Source organism: Homalodisca vitripennis, chromosome 5 (assembly GCF_021130785.1).
Source record: "Homalodisca vitripennis isolate AUS2020 chromosome 5, UT_GWSS_2.1, whole genome shotgun sequence".
Lineage (NCBI taxonomy): Eukaryota > Metazoa > Arthropoda > Insecta > Hemiptera > Cicadellidae > Homalodisca > Homalodisca vitripennis.
In genome coordinates, this window is record NC_060211.1 from 156,102,488 (window position 1) to 156,124,867 (window position 22,380).

The 22,380-nt window shown below is 35.8% G+C and overlaps 1 protein-coding gene across 1 annotated transcript; it reads left to right on the forward strand.

The window, feature by feature from the left end:
- Window positions 1-12,698: 12,698 nt before the first annotated feature.
- LOC124363055 lies at window positions 12,699-13,990 on the forward strand. The gene is made up of 3 exons (XM_046818132.1): window positions 12,699-12,939; window positions 13,017-13,149; window positions 13,737-13,990. The coding sequence occupies exons 1-3, from the start codon at window positions 12,914-12,916 to the stop codon at window positions 13,914-13,916; spliced, it is 339 nt and encodes a 112-aa protein (XP_046674088.1). The 5' UTR covers window positions 12,699-12,913; the 3' UTR covers window positions 13,917-13,990.
- The last annotated feature ends 8,390 nt before the right edge of the window (window positions 13,991-22,380 follow it).

A 22,380-nucleotide genomic window follows, 5' to 3' on the forward strand; every position in this document is an offset into this window, starting at 1 on the left:
AATCTAACAATTAATCAATCAATCATAGTTTACGATAATGAAATATCAGTGTACAATTATTTACCTTTATTGTTGTACATTTGTCAATAGTATGACATAACCTATAAACTCAGTTTCTCAACTTTTGTGTCAATCTAACAATTAATCAATCAATCATAGTTTACGATAATGAAATATCAGTGTACAATTATTTACCTTTATTGTTGTAGTTGTTGTAAATGACGAATCTAAGCACTCCACATTTTCACGAATAAACATAGTTATCTGCTTTATCCCGTGCGGCGGACCCACAGTTATCTGCTTTATCCCGTGCGGATCCCGTGCGGCGGACCCACTGGACGGGCATCGTAACGTTACCGGGCGTTACACTTTTTCATGAGTGACTCCGAGCCGCAACCTAATTTAAGACGTTGTCACGTCAATAATAATATCTGTAACATCCTGACCTGAGATCAAAATCATAGTCAAGAATTTTACAGCTTTTAAAATTTATATTTACCACTAAAACTATGCTCAGATCATAAATATGCAAAGTTTTAATGATTAGATATATTTTTAACATATATTTTTATTGATTAAAACTAAACAACTTTAAAAGTAGTTAGCAGACAATATAAAAGTACAAATAGATAATTTTTTAAAACAAATATTGTATAAACTAAAAAAACTTCATGAAATATACCAAGAGAAATTAATATGTTATTACAGCAACAAATCTGTGTACTGAATGTAGTTTCGGAAACCTTTGAACTAAGACTAGGCTATATTTAAACTCGATTACATGGGTTTACCATCAAAATTTCAAAGGAAGAAGGATCAACCTCTACTAAAGCCTTATTAAAATTGATTGACCAAGTATTTTTATCAATGTTAATATTAAAAGTCAGAACCATCTGGTTCATAGGAGATGAACGTAATAAAATACAAACTTGAAATTGAGTCTTGGTGCGGGTTGTCCTTAAACTCTGGGGGTAGTTAAACAGTTTATCTCTTAAAAGAATTCAAATTTACGATTTTCGCACCTCACAGTTACTTGTATGGTTTTGTGAAATAATGTATTGTCATTATTTAAGGTCTCTGGAATCTTGGATTTAATTTCCATTATCTGTTTGACCTTGCTTCAATGTTCAACTTACCTTATCTTGTTTAATTAACTGATTGTCAACTTTGCTTTAAGTTACAAATATAATGTAATTTAAATTGAAATCTAATACAATAATTGCGGCATTGCGTAAAGAAGGGTTTTAATATGTTAGTTTTTATATTTAGTAGTTTAATTAGAAAGAAAACGTTTGGAAATTTACTTTGAATCCAGACACGTTTTATTTAGAATTTCTTAAACACAATTATAGTTCTATCATAATTAATTAATGGGAACAGTCTTTTGTTTAATCTAAATATGGCCTGGTATAGGTCACAACAGTAGCAATGTAAATTAATCAAGCAAATTGATTCATTAATTAGACGAGCATATACGCAGTAATAACAATATACACAATAATTAATGTGAAGCAAGGCGTTAATAATAGTAATTATGAGCACTGATTAATTAAATTAGATCCTAGTTATTATCTTTGTGAATCTGTATAATGGTATGGCAAATGTCACTTATAACTTCAACCATTATTTCACACCTAACTCTCTCTGAAAAATAAAACTCATCTTATGGTGGTTTAAAATGTTTTAGCAATCCATTCATTGCTAAATTGCCATTAAAAAGTTCATCTCTTTGGTAAACAATCTTTTGTCCATGGACAGCACCTGGGGCCTACTAACTCCAAAATGTGAAGCGGTTTCAGAAACTAAAACGAGGCGAAATTAATCAATAAAAGTACGTGGATTATATTACACAACAGGTTTTACTAAAAATAAGCCACTGAAGTGTTTAATTAAAGATGACTATTAGATGGGCTTATTAAAAAAATTCTAATCTATAATATTCAACAATTTCTCTTATCCCCTAAACGTTGTACATGATGGCTGGTTAATTCGAATCAGCAAATTAATATAATATGTTAAATTTTTATTTCGTATATATCTGAATTTTAGCACTTTATTTGTATGTTATAAAATGTTCAATTAATAATGCAATTCAATAGTTCATAGCAGAATGTGAAAAAAATGTTTGAAATTAAAAAATATTCCTTTGAGGACAGCAAAGCATTCAGTTGTTGCGTTTTCAACAGGTTTCATTATTAACACGTTCGTACGTGAAGGATCATTGGAACAAGTTCAACCGATGATGTACATGTACAACGTAACACATATAGGAACTACTCATAACTGAGTTTATTAAGACAGATGAATGACGTGAACCACAGTAATAGGAGACATTTGAAATGAAAATATAAGGAAATATCAAACATTTCACTGGACCCCAAGCAAGCGTTCATAAGGGCATATTTAATTGGTATAACACGAGTAGCTCCCGTCTATTTATAACATTATTTAAGGGAATTAATTCCTATTCCTCCACTTTATTTGTTCTCGGTTCATTGGGAACAGAAACTAGTAACTTCCATTAGAGACGTTATTGTTTGTTTTCTTATAACGGACTTGCAAAATGTCACAAACATTCTTGTGTCTAAAATATGTACATTGGTAGATTCACTGCTACTCGTACTCTTAGGATGGAATGGTCAGAGGTCATCCGACGAAGGCGTCATCGGAAACCTGTGCAATAAAGGAATTTTCGTCACTAGGTTGGGTGTTTAAAAACGTTACAAATTGTTGCTAAAAATCTGGTCTGGCTAAAATGTTACTTTTATCACATACAAAATAGTGTTTAACTTTACACGGTGGGAAGGAAGGAAAAAGTTGTTTAATCTCTACGTAGATGATAAAATGGATGGATTTTGTATCTAAATGTTATCAGTATTAAAAAACTATTAAATTTTTAATACAGGCCTGTCCTTTTTTAGTCTTATTCTGCGTGACCTAGGGAGCCAATAGACGGTGAGTCGTAAGCCAAAATTTACAGTACTGATAGGATATAACGGTCGCAGATAAGATTCAAACCTGCCTTATGTCTAGATCAGATTCAAAGTCAGAACCACAGAACTCAACACAACAATAGGACTTCCATAAATTTATATCATTAAAGGTATGAAGGACAAAATATAGAAAAATAAAGAAATAAAATATAAATTATGCAAATAAATTAAGTATCAGAATCCTGATGGAAATTTGTGAAGAAGCCATAACGATTCATGTTTCTTCATGTTCAAGGTGATTGTTTAAACAACGTTGTCCGGGCCCCTTCCATCACACTAGAATGGGTGAATATGTTTATTATATCAACTCTTCCCACGATAGATAACTAGCTACGTTAGAAATTGCTTGTTTATAATTATTAAATAAAAAATATTTAACACAGCAAGGATGAATTAATTCAAAAATTTAACGGTGTTAACGATTGTCCGAGTCAGTGTGAATTGCTTACATTTTATAATTAAGTGTTGATTATGTTTTACAAGATTTTCACTATTAATGTTTTTGTCTCAGGTAATACACATTTTTTGCATGACTTAAAATTTCATATGTAAATTATTTAAAACAAAGTAACACACTTAGTACTTTGAAGAGACGACAATGTATGCAGGAAGAAAGGGAGCGGCAGATGTCGGGGACGGCCGTGACACTCAAAGGCTTATTGTTCATGTCTTATTGTCCGTTTTGGGTTCACGACCAAGTCTTTTCAGAAATAACACTGTCGATTTTCATATCAATTCACTTTGTCTAGAATAATAATTTAACAAATTAGGTGCCTGTTGTAAACTGCTATATATTTTGGATAGCAGTTTCGGAATTTCCTCATCTTTGGCGTGAAGAAAACTTTTTCGGTAAATATCAAAGGTTGAAAAATTAAAACCCATCTATGTTTCAAGATTGTATTAATACAATTATTGGTTTTACAGCAAAATATTACAAAAAATACTACCAGTAGAAGTTTTCGAAACAAAATTACTGCAATTTTGATTCGGAAGTGAAAAAGTTTTGTTTCTTTTTGAAAAGTTTTACGCAGTTTTAATCCCATGAAAATACATCAGTAGTTTGGATATACACTTTTTATTTGCATTTTCAATTCATGTAGCAAATTAATGCATAGATTGTTGATTGACTTATCCCCTTTATACGAGCTGTCAAATTTTCTTTAAAATGCTTTAGGAATTCAATCTTAGGGAGGTATGGGTACCATTTTGCTTAAGGTATTCCACAAGTATTTAAAAGTAAACTTTGAAAAGGTGAGTCTGTAATGTAATGTTCAACAAGTTAACAAGAACTAATTTAGTTTTATTGTTATTTCCCTGCAGTACTCACGAGAAAACCTAAGTACCTTTTTATCTCGATCTCTTTTAATGTGCAAGTTGGATGAAAACAGCACCTAATTGTGGTTAACGCCATTCTGCAGCCTGAATGTTATTTAGTTTTGATACTTAAGTTATTTTGTGTTACTTACATTAACTACCTTTTCTCCCTTCGCATAATTGCTAAAACTAAGGAATAAATAAAAAATAGAATCCGACAATAATTTCTTAAATTCCTCACACTAAAATTATTATGCAGTGCAATGTGACTCTTTTAAGTTAAACTCAATATTAACCTCTACAAAGTAGCTTAACCAAGGCGACATTAGCTATGTGAACCATTGAGTATTAGTAACTAATTTATTTTGCTTTCTCAAATTGATTATACTAATAAATTAATTTGGCAAGTAATTAAGAGTAACGTTATCAGAGTTTAGATCGGAAATATATTTTTTTTCATATTGTAGTGCATACTCAACGTTGAATGTACTCGGTAGTTACAATGTTAAATTCTGTAATTTGCTATACAAGGAAAATATGGACCAGAAACTCTGTATTTCAAGTCATTGTTACGAAACAACACATATGATAGGTAATTATATATTAGTTAAATTAGCCCTTTGAGACACAGAGAGAGCTTTAGTCATCAAATAAAGCCGAAAACAGTTTCAACACAGTATATACAACTTCCTTTATACTCCCTGTTAATTTACCAAGAGCGGCTAATTTATCATTTTAAATTGAATTTTCCACTAAGTTCATTCTGTCTCCTCAAAGCAACCTAACAAAGATGGTATCAGGGCACGCTCTTGTTAAAGGACCGTCAGAAAGAAAGAACCACAAAGAGCTCATGCCTCTCTGACAACTTGATGTCTAAAGACTCATTCATTGCAGGAAACTAAGTTCTTGATTCCTTGGTCTTTTGATTAATTTGTGAATTTAAAACTGCATTTCATCACACTTTTAAAAACTCACTATAGAGTAAGATATTTAAAACGGGAATAGCGTGATCATCAGCCCACTTCGAGAACCGATTCGGTCAAGTTGTTTTCAAAATTATTTTAACAATTTTTGAAATTACGTATTCCTAACTTAGTCCAAAGTAAATTCAGTATGTCCAAAGTTACACGATTTTATGACTTATTTAATAATGGATGGTCGTTTAACGAAGGCTATCTTACTAGTTACTGATTAACGAAATTTTGTATATGTCTGTTGTACGCACGATAACTATTGCACGAGTTGATCTGCGGGGTTGAAATTGGGTTTAAAACGTTATCTCTGGTACTGTTACATCTGTATTATAAATGGTAAGAGTACATTCTACCATTGGGAGTCTAGATGTTGTGTCTGTAATAAATGTAACACTGGTTATATAAGTCTGGCACAAAAACAATAACAAATTACTAATTTGTCACAGTATATTTTTGAAGTTTAATCATATTAAATTTTTTCAGTAATGTATCAAAATACTCTTTCTCTTCTCTATCTCTTACTTTATTCACTTTAATGTAACTTTTAGAAGACCTACATTCTCTACATTTTGAATCTTTTCCATAAAGTGTGTTCGGAATTTCAAACTAGCCACGACGCAGTTTAATTAGCGGAGTCTCTTACACCAGTTGATAACAAAATCAGATTTCTGTCGTGGTGTTGTGCGTGAGTCTGTACACACGATAACTTTCTTACAAGTTAACTTTGAAACGTGTGATTGTGACGTGTGGGTGTGAGACTCCGCCTCTACTACCTTTATATTGAAATTTATTACGGTAATTATCGATCTATTAGAAGTCGCTTTCCGTACGGTAGAAGTGGTTTCCCGGATGGTAGGAGGGGGTTGGAAGTGAACAAGAAGCCTTACACGTTCACCCGAAGATTGGCATGTGTTCACTCTTATATATTAAACCGGGATTAAACAAAAGTACCTAAAATTTATAAAACTGGGGGTTTTGTAGTAAGGAATTCTGTACGAAAATTGCTATAATATTTTTGATCTCTAATCCCAAAGTCAAGACTAATGTGGTGTAGATGTAGGATATAAAAAGTGATTCTAGTTGATGGTCTGAATTTTTTATTGTTGAATTATTATTAACTAAATTTCTATTTATATTCTGTGATTTATTAATAAGACCGGTACTATACATCATCAAAGCTTAGGATGCAGTATTCTGATACGGAAACTATTTAATATAGCACTTTCTAAGTTCAGTAAAGGTTGAGTCATAAGTTCAGAAAATATTAAGTACAGGGAAAAAACCTTTGAGTGTAAACAATGAATACATGACTGGTTTGGGCATCGTAAGATTGAACAGATCTGAATTAAAATTAAGCGTTGGTATTTTTTAAGAACTCAGTCCAGGTTTATTGTAAATAGGTGATGTCAAAGAAGCAAAATTACAATAACATGCAATTATGTGAGAGGAGTTTTTATAATAAAAAGTAATTTATAATATAAATTGTAATTTTATTTGTTGATTGTAAGAGTAACATAAGTAATAATAAATAATATTTAGACAGAGTAAATCATAAAGCATATTCTTACAATATACGATTTCCTCTTTAGTTATAAGATGATATTAAACATTACCATAAGTACTAAATACGATGAATTTAATCCCTTGTATAATCGACGTAAATGAAATGACGTTAATAGCTTATAATTTTTAAACGTATTGATTACATTTCATATTATTTTATATATTAACTTCTGATATATATTATTGAAACTTTGTAGTAATTAATTAATAGACGTATCGCAAAATTTATGAAATTAAAGTACAACGATTTGTCTACAAACATTGTGTAAAAATAAAGACGCCAGTATAGATCTTGATTCAATGTTTACACATCAATCTTAATTCCTAGGCTTGCGCGGTCAGTATCTTAACTAAGATGAAAGCCTTCCGGTTGACACAGCCTTGAAACAATTCTTACTCAAATAACTTCTTAGAATATTTAAGCCTCGCTGTGGAGAACCTTCTTGAGTCAACAATAAAATATAGTACATCAAATTAAGTAGACATATGAAATTTTCAATATGTGTCATAGTGACATATAAGCTATAGATCTTGTTACGGGACATATGGAGTAGGGAACTCCTACATTGTTAGTTGTTGGGACTTGGACTCGTTTTAATGAATAAAAGTAGACAAATCTCGTAAACACAAGAGAGAAACGTGCGACTTCATTAATGTAATTAAATATAAATACACTTTGTGGAGTTAAAACAGAAAAATAGAACTCCAACTCTGGTCATTATTAATGTAGCTAGGTAACGTTTTATAATATTTGCACATTAAAAATTCATTGCAGTTTAATTAAGGTTCTACTAGTTATGGCGAGGATAAATAAAAATTCCCTCTTTAAACGTATTTTGTTTCTGGACTGTCCGAAACTAAGGGTGTAGTTTATTCATAAGTGATTAATTTATTTGAAATAAATGATCGATGGAATAACTTCAAACAACGAGACAGTCCACTGAGTGGCTAACCCGTTAATTTGATGTATGAAATCTTGTTTAATTTCCATCCAGAGAAATGATGCTCGTGATAAATTATGCCAGCTTTGTTCCTACTCATAAGTACACACATGGTATATTGGGAACGAAACACAAGTATGTAAATTTTCGTAATAATACTTTTTTTAACAACACTACAATTAGCCCCTGCATCATCATCCACACTGCGCCTACCTTCTTTAGTGTGACACGCGCTAGATAAAGCCAAGTTAAGAGTTAAACTAGCTGGTACAATAACTGGTTAGCAATACACATAGCACGTATTCATTTAGATTCATCATACTGAGTGCGTGTATCGTTTGTAGTGTGACACACCTATTACAAGCTGTCAATAAAGAATTAAAAACACATCAAGTTAAAATAAACTAGGAATAGTACAATACGTACTATAAAAAATAAGTTATACAAGTTGTTTAATAAATTATGCGAGTAATTTATACATCTTCATATTTCAAGTGATAATAATTATGCGAATTGTGAAGTGTCTCTCCTGAAACCTCAAATAAGTTCGAGGGCTTTCCCCCGGAATTTCTTAAAGGAAGTTTATGCTGATTATGTTAGATCCTTTAATTCATTATGAACCACTTCAATTATAGTACGTTTGAAGTTGTTCCAAGTTAGATCTTAAGATAACACATCTCTAAACTTTTGTGTAGAGTTCGTTTTATGCATATTAAACGAAAAATCTAAACTTTTGTACAACAGTATTGTGACGTAGTATACCTTACAACTAACTGACCCACTTGTATGTTATAAAACATATTATTAGCAGAGATAACTCTATGGATAAGCAGTGGAGTGGACTCCAAGTAAAAAGCAAGAAAGGGATTGTCTTGGGATAGCAATACTGTTTCATATAAGGTAGGTAATGGAGCTTGAAAACCGGAATCATATTTTATGCTCTATGTTTTGCTATATTAGATAAAATAATACACTTAACCCACTTTGTATCGTTGGATGCTTAAAGTGGCTCCAAATTTAAGTAAATTTGGAGCCTATAAACCTTATTTACTGTTGGAAAACGTAAGGAATTCATTTGAATCAAGACTTTATTTTTGCCAAGAAGTAAATGGGGGCCATTTTGAACATTTACTTTGAGCTTAAAAAAGGTTAAGGTAAGATTTCAATTTTAAGTTTAATTATTTTAAGTTTAATTTAGCACTACTTAGTATTAAGAATAAGTCTGAACAGATGAGTTAAGAAAAATAGTGTTTTTTTAGCGTAACTTTTCAATTAAACGTTGACAAGCTGTTGTTTCGTACTGGTTTGAGATAAAGACCTCTAGTCTGTGGCATTGTTCTTCTTTTATAAAGACCTTTAAAATGAAGTGTCATGTGATGGGGGTTTGTATTAAAAGATTGTATTCCATTCAACCATTTTGGGTTGAGGGACTAAGTTCCCATGTAGCGCAAAAAATCTTGATTTGCTATTATATAAACTAACACCCAAAGGATATTGGTTTGTTTATTTCGGTTCAAAAGTAAGAAAGGGGGGGTGGGACATTTGGGACACCCGGTATATATACACGTATGATTCATTTCCCTAAATGGAAAGTGATCTCCTTTTCTATTTGAAATTGTTGAACAATGACAAAGAGTGGAATCCTCACATGACATTATTTTTTCCTTAAGTACTTAACACTTATGTCCTAGGGTACTAGAACAATGTTGGTGTAAAACTCTAACTGTTGTGTACAATAAGTTCAACTTTTCAAGCTTTTGCTAAAGCACAAAATAAATGATTACATATATAATTATCAATGGTAATTGAAATTACAACATTATGAACAAGAACTAATTAGTATGGTATGGGAGTGTGGTTAATGACATAGAGCGTGATCTCTAGTTTAATTATGAGGCAACAGCCCATGGGAATTATTTAAGCAGCTGATCATGTTGGGTGTAATTGCTCATTTCATTTGATGGCTCAAAGTTATATTTTGCATTTTTACATAAACACTAAATAATAACAAGTTATATTTTTAAGTGAACAACCAAAAACAAATTGAAAATACATTCATCTGTATAAAAGATTTAAGGCATCCTATTATTCAATATAACAATATTGTAATTTAAAAAAATGTTATTACCGGTACTGAATTTATGAAAAAAAAAACAGAAAAAATCACTTCTCAATTTATTTAGATTATCCAGTGATGTTTGTTTCTGCTGAATTTACAAACATCAGCTATGAAAGCTACTCAGCTCAAATTCTATACTCCTGTCATATTATTAGATGTTAAAGCCATAACCAACATGTTCTGAGTATTAAAATAATAATTATTTATTTCAATTCTATATAGGTTTCCTTTCCATATACAAATATTTTAGATCCACATTTGGGTTTTGATCCAGTCAAAATTTGTATGTTTTTACAAAAAATAACGTATATATATCCTTAAAGTAAACAAAAAGTGATATTCTAAATAAGTACTAGGAACCACATAAAATACGAAAGTAAAAATAATGGCTTGTTTAAAGTTCTGGTCTAGGTAAATGGAAAAAATTAATTTTATAAATTTGTAAATTAATAAGGCATATAGAGAAAAAGGATTATGTAAAAGTTTTGGGAAACCATTAACTATCCACCAAACCCCAACTTGGCAAAGCAGGAAATACTTGCAGAAACTTATCAAAAGGTATAGGCATTACATTTTTCTCCTCAAAAATAAATACTTTATTGAATTACTTTTCAAAAAAATTCAACTACTTTTTCAAATCCATAGGATAAACGTTGTTTTAAATTTGGTTGAGGGTGGTTTTAGAACAAAAGGTTTTGAAACTGTTGATAATGAAACACCAATTGTAAAATGAGGTTTCTTTTTGAACATCCCTGATGGTGATAAGTAAAACAATTTTGATTTTCAATGATTTGTCTATTTAGCTACTTCTTGTCAAGTTATAATCACTGGTCTAAGAAAATATAAAACTACACTAAACGTTAATAAATACACACGTTTACCGTTGTATGGTAATCATGCAAAAACACGAGTTTATGACTCAGTCACAATTTACTCAATATAATATATTTGTTAATATTCGTCATAGAGTAAAAAATTGATATTCGTCAATAAATTATTGCTGGCAATAATTTTTATGAATTATTCTACTTAGGATTTGAGTAACAGTTTATAAAAATATATTTTATCAATGCTAAAGATTGTTGCCAGTTGATGTTGTGTAGTTGCACACTATCTAACGGTAAACTAAAGATACAGTGAGTACAATACAGTAAGTAAGAGTATAATACAGAAATGTATTAAACATGGTGTACTAAGATAATGATAAATAATATAATCAACATTTGAAATTCAAGTAATTAAAATTAGGTTATTAGTAGAAAGTTAAAATGGATTAAAACTCTAAATAAAAGATAATTAATATGGTATGAGATGCTATCTATGTGTCACCGCATAGAACTATCTTCCCCGCACAAAACATATATAAGGTAATGGATATTTTTGTAGTATATTTTAAAATAAAATATTTAGAAAACAGATCAAGACAGTATATTAGCCAACAGTATGATAAGTAATAAATTAAAACATGTTTAAATTTATATTGTACAATAATAGTTTGTAGGATCAAATTAGTTTTGAAACTAAGATAATATCGTTAAGAAGCCATTTTGCAGTTTATAAAGATTGATTTGAAACAAATTACTCAAAGCTGATGTTCCATTAGGAACAAAGTATGAGGTGAATGAAAAAGGATTTAGAACATAAATTAATTTCTGGAATTTAAGAAGAATTTAAAGGCAAGTGCTGGTCAGCCATCTTTAAAAGGAAATACAATAACTCAATTTTGGATTATTTTTGGTGTGGAATGGTTTAGAACTCAGCACCTGAATTTTTCATTATTGTATTTTGAATAAAGAAAGCAATAACATTTATTTATGGAAAAAAGAATGTATTATACAAAGTCATGCAAATAGAAACATATGTATCTTTAGTGATGAAGCAATCAGAAGCTGGCAATACTTTACTGCCATCGCCTATGCGATTGTTGTACACTGCCAGTGACAGTAAAAAATGAGCTGTTCATTTTTGCAAGTAATGACAATTTTTTTATACTCCTAACGTCGGATCTATAAATGCAGCAAGCAAAACCATGTAAAACACTCACCTTGTAGTTACTTGCAATTTATGCAGATCCTCTAAAAATATGTTCAAGGCTTACGAGAGAGGTTTGACCATTATGAGACACAACGTATGGTGCTATGTAAAAGTAAGTCTTCCGTCTATGATCTTTAGAATCTAAAAGAACAAATGAGAGAACTACTTTTCACGGCGAACAGGTGATGGTAATGATATTTCCAAACCCTACAGGGGGCAGGACATGATTGTTAATACATTTTATGTCATAATTAACAAAATGTTTAGTGAGGTTTGTTGAATAATATTTTGTTTACAAATAATTTTTACGAATATTTGCTGCCCCAGGTATGAGAGAATCCAAGTGTTCTATTTCTATTTGGCCAGGATCCAATGCTTCTATCTTCGCCTCACAAAATAAAAGACTTGTTAATTTATTTATTCATTTCCCAATACAGCTTGTCGGAATGACAACAATTACAGGCTTACTGGAACACAAAGGGACGATTCTCCAGCATTTCCGGTGAAGCGAATAGCTTTTTATTCGGTTCTGCTCTCTTACTGCACTTAATCGATTGACTATTAGCAAAAACTGCTGTAGGCTATACCGGAAATGGGTGGTCTGAAACAAGGATTATTACGTTGAGCTCCAATGGTTATATATTTTTATAAACCAATAGTTTTTGTCTAGCATTTATAAGTCCATAGTTAGCTTTTTATTTATTACTCTATGATATAATCAGCTGTTTCAAAACTAAAAATATAATGGATCTTTTGTTTTTTCCAAGATTGATTTCAAAATGTAAACATTAGTGTTATTGTTGACGATAAAAGATTAAAATAATGTTACGGTAGTTTATGGTTAATTTATTCCCGATCAGACATACCCGAATAAAAAATCAACGTACTTAAACTGTTTTATATTAGCTAATGTATTTTATTTACTTTTGGCCTGCATAACTTACATCGTCAATAAATTATAGAATATTAAACAAAATGATGCTGGCGAAAGGATTCTTCAGGTAAGCTCTATTTGAAAAGTGATAGTACAATTTAATCTCTACAAAATTCACAGTTTCTTGTAATGCATTATTTTTAGGTTAGGGTACAAGTTATCCATTCTCGGAGGATCTTGGTACTACACGGCCAGAGCCGGCCTTTGGGGAGAAGCCACGCAGACAGAGCAGTTGTACAATCAGGTTTGCCAACTGGCTAGCCTCGATACACGAGATGTAAGTTATGTCTCATGAAACATTATATAATATAAACTGAAAAATTATTCGTTCAAACTTCACTTTATAATGTTTATTATGTTAAAAAATCTGTTTACCATGCCCTTAAAATATACATTTCACATATTTTTTTATGATTTCAGACATTTAACCCTAGGCTCTTTGCATGTTAAAGCCATTGTTTCAGTATATTTATTTATCTTTTCACTGTATTCATATAAATACGGTAGGTTAGGTGATATTTCCATAGAAGAAATATGTCACAAGAATGATAGCTTCTTTTTGGGAGGCAGAAAACAAGAACCGGTTGTAATGATGACGTGTAAGGTCAAATAGTCTTTTCTTTCTCATAATGTAATTTTGTTTGTCCTCGGCAAGAAAAATTAAACAAGTAGTGGCCTCTGCATAACTCTGTACCCAACCGTGTTTCCCTTCCATCCATCAATCTAGGAATTCTTTCAAATATCCTGACACCCACCCTAACATTCAGTCGGACGGGGTAATCTTTCTTTCGCAATCATCCATCATTAATTTTATTTATTGTTTATGAATACAATGATTGAACCTTGTAAATATGTTTACATCAGGTGCATGGGCAATCAAGAGGACCAGACATGCTACAGACTGTTATGAAGGGTTGGAACTACGGTGTTCTTGTAAGCACTGATCTTTTGATTCACTTGCCCCCACGTCTCGGCGAGTGGGTCTACAGCAGATACGAGCAACCGCAAGGTTCATCCACCTTTGAGCCGTACATAATAGGTTAATTCATCGAGGCCCTTAATTATATAATTGGTGTTATTTAACAAATAAAGCCCCCATTGAATAAATCGATTTGAATAATTCATAATGCCTTTAATTTTCATTCTTAAACGAAATTTGCTTGATTAAATCGCAGATTACCTACTATCTTTTAGACAAATATGACACGTTAACTGTTTTATTGTTAACTGTAGGGGAGGCAATAACATTACGTTTTTTGGCACTAAAGTATGTGGTCGGATTATAAAAGTTTAAAACAGTGTATGATAACAGTTTAAAATAGTGTCTGAAAAGTTTATAATGTTGTATAGCAATAGCTAAAAATAGTGTTTGACAGCGGTTGAGCCCGCATTATCCTACTGGTCCACATATAGGGCACTCTGGTATTGTGTATTAACTGTCTTTGATCACCGTGGTCACAGTAGCCTCTACAGAGAGATGCAAGTTAGAGTTGGCCTGTAATGTTAAACTCATTATTTACTTTGTCCAACATGTGTAATTATTTTTTAGATGAAACCCTTATGCTTAGTAGAAAAAGCATACAAGTACAAACTAGCGAAACTTAAAAAAAAATGGAACACAAAAGTCTACTCATATACTGCTCACAGCGCGATCGTACGGTCAGACCTAGTAAATACAACTGTAAGCTAATTAAAATATAATTTCTATCATACAAATTTAAATTAATTAAAAAAAATAATATTATTATTCGTTAAAGTTGAAAGCCGTATGCTCTGCCATGGAGTCTCAAATTAGTCATACTACAAATAAATGATCAAAACAGGGGTTTCTTTGTAGGATCAATATTTAGGATAAACCATTAATGTATTTGTCTATTCCAAACTAAATGAAACCATTTTACCTCTACGTTTATATTTGATTCAAGTGTTCTAATTGATATTACGGAAATAAATGTGTGAATTAAAAAGTGTAAACCAATAGTTTTGCTTCAAATAAAACACACGAGGAATGGTGCAAACTTAACCATTTTCGTTAGTAAGCACTGAGCAGCAGAATTTGGTTTAAGGAAGTATCAAAATTATTTCATCCTTGGTCTGCATCACATGTTCCTCACATATATGGATTAGATCCGTATTTGGTTTGTGCCATGAAGGCTATTTGTGGTATGATGTGGCATGATGGCATTGAACGGTTTCTTGAAAATATTTTCTACAAAAGATCATTTGTCCCCCTAGAAGATTGGTTTCTGATACTTGTTGGGTTATCTTACAAGGGCTGTAGTAGTCACATGCCGACTTAAGACGCCAACGGTTTCTGTGACTGACGTTTCAATTATTGGATCTAACGAGCTTTCATAGCGGCGTCACAGCGGCGGCAGATGTTATTGTGCAGTTACTTCCTTACTCGCGAACCGCTACAATATCACAACAATAACATTTTGAAATATCAACAGATGGTCCAAATAATTGTGTGTAGTTAAAAGTATATTCGATGGTGAATGTAGAAATGAAAATTCATTCCCACCAGAAGAAAATTGAATTTACAGTATTTCCACCTAAAACAGTTAATAGAAAATAGTAAATTAGATTTATACAGTGTGTATAGATAGTTCCTTAGAATACTATGTAATTCTCATCGTTCTATATCGTTTAGTAATGAAAAACATACTCACTATAAACATGACAACTTAGAAATGAAAGCCTTCATAAAAAGAGATTCATCGTTCATATTTTATACTGTTTGCACAACGTTGTATGCTATCCAAACATGGGTTATATCGGGATTGCACTTTATCCTCGAGGAATATATATATTATCGATATTTCAGTATATGTAATTGATTTTGTATGGGTACGTTTAACTTACAAATCAAATTAAATCAAATCATTTATTGTCAGGACACTACAATAGTGTATAACAACGTCAACAAGTTATAACATGTGAAACAAGTTAAAGAAGCATACTATTACTAGCATTGTAAAATTCATTTACACTATATATACACTTCTTAAGCAACATGTTTTTATGGAGGTTTCAAACCTAGGCCTAGATAGTTTTTTTATATGTTCAGGTAAAGCATTGTACAATTTGATTCCCAGATACCTGAAGCTACTTTGCGTGCTTCTGTATTTGCACTTCATCAGCAACAGATCATTCCTATTTCTCGTAAAATAGTTATGGTTATCACTAAGGCTAAGAAGGTCATTCAAGTTATCTTTAACATACATCAAAACACTTAATACATAAACAGATGGCAGGGTTAAAATATTAAACTTTGCAAACCAAGCTTTACAGTGATCTCTGTTAGGTACACCAGCAATAAATCTAACAGCCCTTTTTGCAGAATAAAAAGTTTTGTTACGTACAGTGTATTGCCCCATAAGGTGATTCCATAAGTGATAAAGGTATGAACATAAGCATAGTATACAAACAATAAATAATTTGTTAAAATTGTACCCTTTAATGCCCTAATTAAGAAAACACCTTTAGCAACTCGAGAGGCTATATAGTTAATATGATCATGCCACTTGAGATTCGACTGAACATATATTCCAAGAAACTTAACACTATTATCGTTACTTTTACTGTACAAATTGAGAGGTATGTCTTGAACCTTTTCAATGTTTATGCAAAGTTTATTTGCAGAACAACCAATCTGAGCCGGGGCTCAGTTTGGACATTTATTTTTGTCTTTTATTTTGCCCACCTCGGCCACTCTTGTCAGTCGGTGGGGGAGTCACTCCGTCAGAGTATTGATTTTCTGCCTGGTTGAGGTCAGTGGTTGACCTTGACTAGTTATACCGACCAGCTGTTCACCGGCACCGGCACTGGCTCTGGCTACTGTTCGGAGCGGTCAGACACGTTCGGAGAAGCTTACTGTGTTTCTGGCTGTTCTCTGTTCTTCCCGTTTCTCCATGGCTGTCTAGTTCTCCGACTTTCGGCAGGGTCCCCGTGAGTGCCGTCAGCGGGACTGGTGCGGCGAGTCTGCCCGAACACCAAAAAAATGGAATGCCCGCGCCCTGCCAGCGCTATTGGAACCGGCATCCAACCGGAGTGTAGTGCTCCCATTCATTTCTTCTGGAACAAGGTTGGATTAAAAATGTGTTTTTTTTACTTCTTATACTGAACTTGCGAGGACTGGGGTGCAGGGAGCGCTGCCAGATGTTAGATCTGGAGGAGGGCCAGTACCTAGCCAGTATTTATTTAGTTAGTTACATGACCTGAAGGGGAGGATTTCATCTTTAATTCGGATTCGTGGAGGCAACTAAGCCCCCGCCTCCTTCGAAAATTGGCTTTAAATATATTTTTTTTTAAATTTCGGCTACAAACTTGAAACAAAATTACTTTTCAAAAATAGTTGGGCCTAGAAAATTCTACAACCTTTTTCCTCCCCCTCAGTTCATAAAAAATTACCAGTTAAAATTTTGCTACTGCCCGTACCTGATATTATGTTATTTTAAGTATATTATATTATTTATTTATTATGTTATTGTTTCTATTTATTATGTTATTGTCTTTATTGGAATTCTATTGATTGTTGTTATTTAGTTATTAAGTTACGCGGTGCACCGTGGTGCTGAAGTAATTGTATTTTGCATGGAAATGTTTGCCACCTATTAATTATATATCATTTACTCGAAATCTTGTCTCGTTTTTGGTCTCTTCCCACTAGTGGCATGTGATTGTTTTTTTTTTAATGATTTGCTCCGAGTTTGGGAGGGGCACGCTTCCGAGGCCTCCTGTATTTTTCACTAACTCGGAACAAAAATGGTAGCAGAGCGTGGTTTCGTGTTTTTACCCTCTGCGGGCCCGGGGTTTTTTGTTTTTGCCACTGGTGGTGAGAGGCACGAGTTGAAGTTGTTAGTTGACTTCCTGCGCCTGTGCCGTCTCGCTGTGCTTTTTTTTCGCCGATCGACAGGAAGTGTGTGAACCTATTTATTTCCTGATTATTGTTTACTTGTGTGTTTTTGTTATACATTGTCATCGTTGTTTTTTTTTCTGGTTTTGTTCTGGTACGGGCGTAGTGTTTTGTTGCGGTATTTTGGTTTCGCTGCCGTGTTTCGTGGACGGCAGGAATTCTGGGGACCCTGCTGAGAGTGTTGTTTCACTGCGTTCACTTGTCGCCTTAGTTATTGATTTGTTAGTCGTTGACTTCGAGTCAGTGTGTGTTACTTGTTAGTCTGTGTCATTTATTTATTTATCATGCCTGTCTCTCTGGTGCCTGAATACTTGTTGAAGGAGGATCTCCATTTTGAGTTGTTGGCTCGTGGGCTTACTCCAGGTTTCCGACTGCGAGTCCATGCGGAAGCAACTGCGTGATAATATGGAACTGGGACACGACCTGGCCTAGAGATTTGACGTTCCAGAAGCAGAGGCCTATTTTGGAGGCTAAGTTGGAGACGTTTGAGAATAGTCAGGAGGACTGGTTGGAGTCGCCGCCTACTGGCCGAGAGAGGGCTAGGTATTTGTCCCGGCTTAACCCATCTACATATGAGGCTGTCGCTACTTAGAGCCAAGCTTGCCAGTTCTGGTGATAAGGAGTGGTTGGAGGAACGCGTCACCTTGGTTGACGGCCTGCTGACTGTACTCGAGAGGGACGAGGGGGCAAAGGCTCCTGAAAAAAACTTTGTCTGCGATTGACTCTGCTGCGCGGCTGTTAAGGGTGAATGCCGGATCCCTGGGTCAGTTGTTGCTGATTTTGATGTGGGCGTGGCGTCGGGGGAGTCTGGTTGTGGACGGGGCCCCGGGGGCCTGTGACCCAAATGCCTGCTGGATCTGGAGGACTGGGGACTGTGGTGACGGGATCCTTTGTTCAGTATCACAAGCTTTCCAAACCCACTTACCCCGTTGCTGCAGCGGACTACCAACGGTGGGGATGGTCCTAGATACTGAAGCTTTGCTGCGGTTTCTTTCTGAGATCCTGCGACTGCATGACTTGCCTGGTCTTCAGGGAGCGAGCTTCCTGCATGTCATCTCTCCGTTTTGTAGGCCAACCTTTGGGTGACTGTCTGGTTTCGAGTTCTCCAGAGGGGTGGTACCCTGGATGATTTTCATAGGGAGGGCATTGGATTTCTTTGTTCCTGGTCAGTTGAGGGAACGTCTCCGTGTGGAGAAAATTCTTTAGGCCTCAGGGCAACGGAGAGAGTTTGGCTAAGTTTGTGGCCAAGGTGAGGGACACTGATAGGGTGTTAAGCTCAATATCCCCGAAAGTACTGTGGTCACCACCATTCTTGAGGGTCTCAATCCTGAAGAGAGGTCCCGTCTAGTTTTTGCTGGTCGCCCTTCCACCTTTTCTGAACTGGACCGTCCTGTGCATTGCTTCGCGCAGCGTGCAGTTTGCTGACCGGCAGAGGGCGGAGAGGAACAATCATCGTTCCATCCAGCCCTCCAGGGCTGTCACGGCCGTACAAGAATCCCGTGGATGGGCCACATCACTCTGGTGGGCTTCATCCACCCATCTGCTATGCCTGTGGTGAACGAGGTCATACTCGTCGGGAGTGTCCTAGGAGATATCGCACTGGTCCAAAAAACTAGATCAAAGGGGGGTTTTCTCTGAAGTTCCCCCCGAGGTCTAAGAAAAAATTTCAAAAAAAATAGTACCTGTGCGAAAAATTTGATTAATAGTTTGGACACTATGAGCCTAGCAGAAAAGGGAAACCTACGGCTTAGGACAGCATCTTCGGTGTGCCCTTATATCAATATCTTAGTGGGAGACTCAGTGCATAAGGCCCTAGTTGATTCCTCCGGGTCAGCCTGTAGCCTCATCTCTTCCCGTCTTTTTGAAGCCATTTTCAAGGTTAGGTTTGGTGAAGCACACCGAGGAGTCTTCTTTAACTTGCTGGACTGCTTCTAATTCCCCTCTTCTTCCAATTTCGAAGAAGGCTTCAATCAAGTTTAAGGTTGAATATTTTTCATGGGTGTGGAGCTTCCTTGTGGCCCAGGACCTGAGTATGGATTGTATTTTGGGGCGGATTTTTATTCAAAAGACTGGTTTGGTGCTGGATCTTCAGGCGGGCCAGTCTTATTTCAAATTCAATCGGCGAGTGTCATCCCCTTTTCTGATAAATGCAAATCGACGCCGCAGGTTGTGGAGGTGGAGTGTGAGGAAGGTTCTGCCCCTGGGGACCCCGTTCGGTCACTTGGGATGAGGAGCAAGCTGGGGTTCTCCGTGAGCTTTGCTCAAGATTTCCGGAGGTCCTCACACCCAAGCTCGGTTCTACCCATCTCATTGAATATGAAATTCGTCTGACTGACACTCAGCCAGTACGCTCCCACCCATACAAGTTGGCTCCTCCAAAGATGGAGGTTATGCGTGGTATCATCAAGGATCTCTTGGATCAAGGAGTTATTGAGCCCTCAAACTCATCGTATGCCAGTCCAGCGTTCTTGGTTCCAAAGCCTAATGGAAAAACATCGTATGGTGGTTGAACCTAAGAAAACTTAATGCCAAAATTGAAATAGACCAGTGCCTCTCCCCGATCTCCATTCTGCTTTTGAATTGGTTCGGTAAGGCCAAATTTTTCACTATATTTGATTTGAACCAAGCATATCATCAGATTCCGTTGAAGAAGGAATCACGTCCTCTCACGGCCTTCTGTGTTCCGTGGAATTTGTATCAGTAACCGATCTGTGCCTATGGGGCTAGCTGTGGGGGGCCCAAACGTTAACTAGGTTGCTCTACTCCATCTTCCACGATGTGAAGTTCAGGTATGTCTTTAATTATCTTGATGACCTTCTGGTCTACAGTGAGTCTTTCACGGAACACACGTTAACATCTTGAGGAGGTCTTGGTTAGGTTGGGTAGGGCTGGCCTTACAGTCAATCCGGAGAAGGTGTCTGACGCCAAGTCTGAAATATCGTTTTTTCTCGGTCACCTCGTGTCGTCTAGGGGTGTATCTATAGACCCTGCCAGGACCCAAGGCCATTCGGGATTTCCCTCCTCCGAAGGATGCCAAGGGTGTTGCCAGATTCATCGGCCATGGTTAATTTCTACCGTAGGTTTATTCCTGACTTTGCCCGAGGTGGCCGCCCCCTCTGAACGTCTTAAGAAGGAAAGACGCAAAGTTCGTTTGGGGTGAAGATCAAGAACGTGCTTTTTCCAACTGCTTAAGGAGGCAATTATCCAACCTCACTGTGTGCTGCGAATACCGGACTTTAGTAGGCCCTTCATCTTGCAGACTGACTCCTCATCCTGTGCTGTAGGAGCTGTGCTTTCTCAAGAATTCGACGGTGCTCGGCAACCTATAGCTTTTGCATCTAGGACTTTGACCCTTCATGGAAAAGAAATCTTCTATTTATGAGCTGGAGTGTCTGGGCGGTCGTTTTCGGCATGGATAAGTTTCGGATGTTCCTAGAGCATTCCGAATTTCTGCTGGAAACTGACAATCAGGCTCTTTCCTGGCTATTGGCCCATCCTCGACAACTCGGGAAGATTGGTCGCTGGGGTTGTCAAAATTGAGGCCTTTAAATTCAGGGGTGCAGCACATTCGCGGCACCCAAAACGTCGTCGCCGATGCTCTTTCTAGAATGTATCATCTACCCAGCGATCCTGTTGATTCTCAAGCACCGTTGTGTGGGACTGTGATGTTGGATTTCCCTGCTGCCTTTGAGAGTTTTGGCTCTCACCAACTTCAAGACCCCGAGGTTGTCAAACATCATTGGTGAGCTCCAGGAGGGGAGAAGCCCACTCTCCTTACTTCTTGTCCAAGGGTGTCCTCTGCTGTCGTTGCCCGACGCGGAGGTGGTCCCAAGATTGTTCTGCCGAGTGCCCTCATACCGATGGTCTTTTCCTACTTTCATGTTTCTCCCGTGGGCGGTAATTTTAGGGATTCACAAGACCATCGCTAAAATCAGAGATAAGTTCATCTGGAAGAGTATGGACAGAGACATTACTGGGTAAGAGTACGAGCTTGTCATCTTTGCTCGGTCAGTTAGTAACCAGCACAAAATACCAAATTAGGACTTCTTTCCTCCGAGGTGGCGGAGCGGCCTCTCGAAAAAGTATTCATTGACTATGTGGGGACCCCTTTCCCCGTAGCAAGTCAGGGAACACCTCCCTGCTTGTAGCTGTGGATGCTTTCTCTAAGTTTTTGCCTGGTTGATTCCTCTTAGGAGTTGCCACGGCGTCGCTCAACCGTCAAGGCACACAAGTCCCGCCTTCTACAGAATTTTGGAGTGCCCGCCACCTTCGTCTCAGACAACGGTACACAATTCGTGTCGAGGAGTTTCATCGCTTCTGTTTTGGGCATGGAATCAAACATGTTACGACATCTCCTTACTACCCCCAGCCTTCTCATGCTGAGAGCGGTTCAACCGCAATCTCAGAGCCGCCCTCATCGCTTATCACGCTGAGAAAACAAACTACCTGGGATGAAAAACCTGAGCTGGCTTCAGTTAGCCCTCAATTCTGCTCTTCACGAAAGTCATGATTCCACGCCTTTCCAGGTCCATGTTTAGTCGTCCTCCTTCTGATCCCTTGTCTAATCTCTGGAGTCTGGATAGTCTTCTA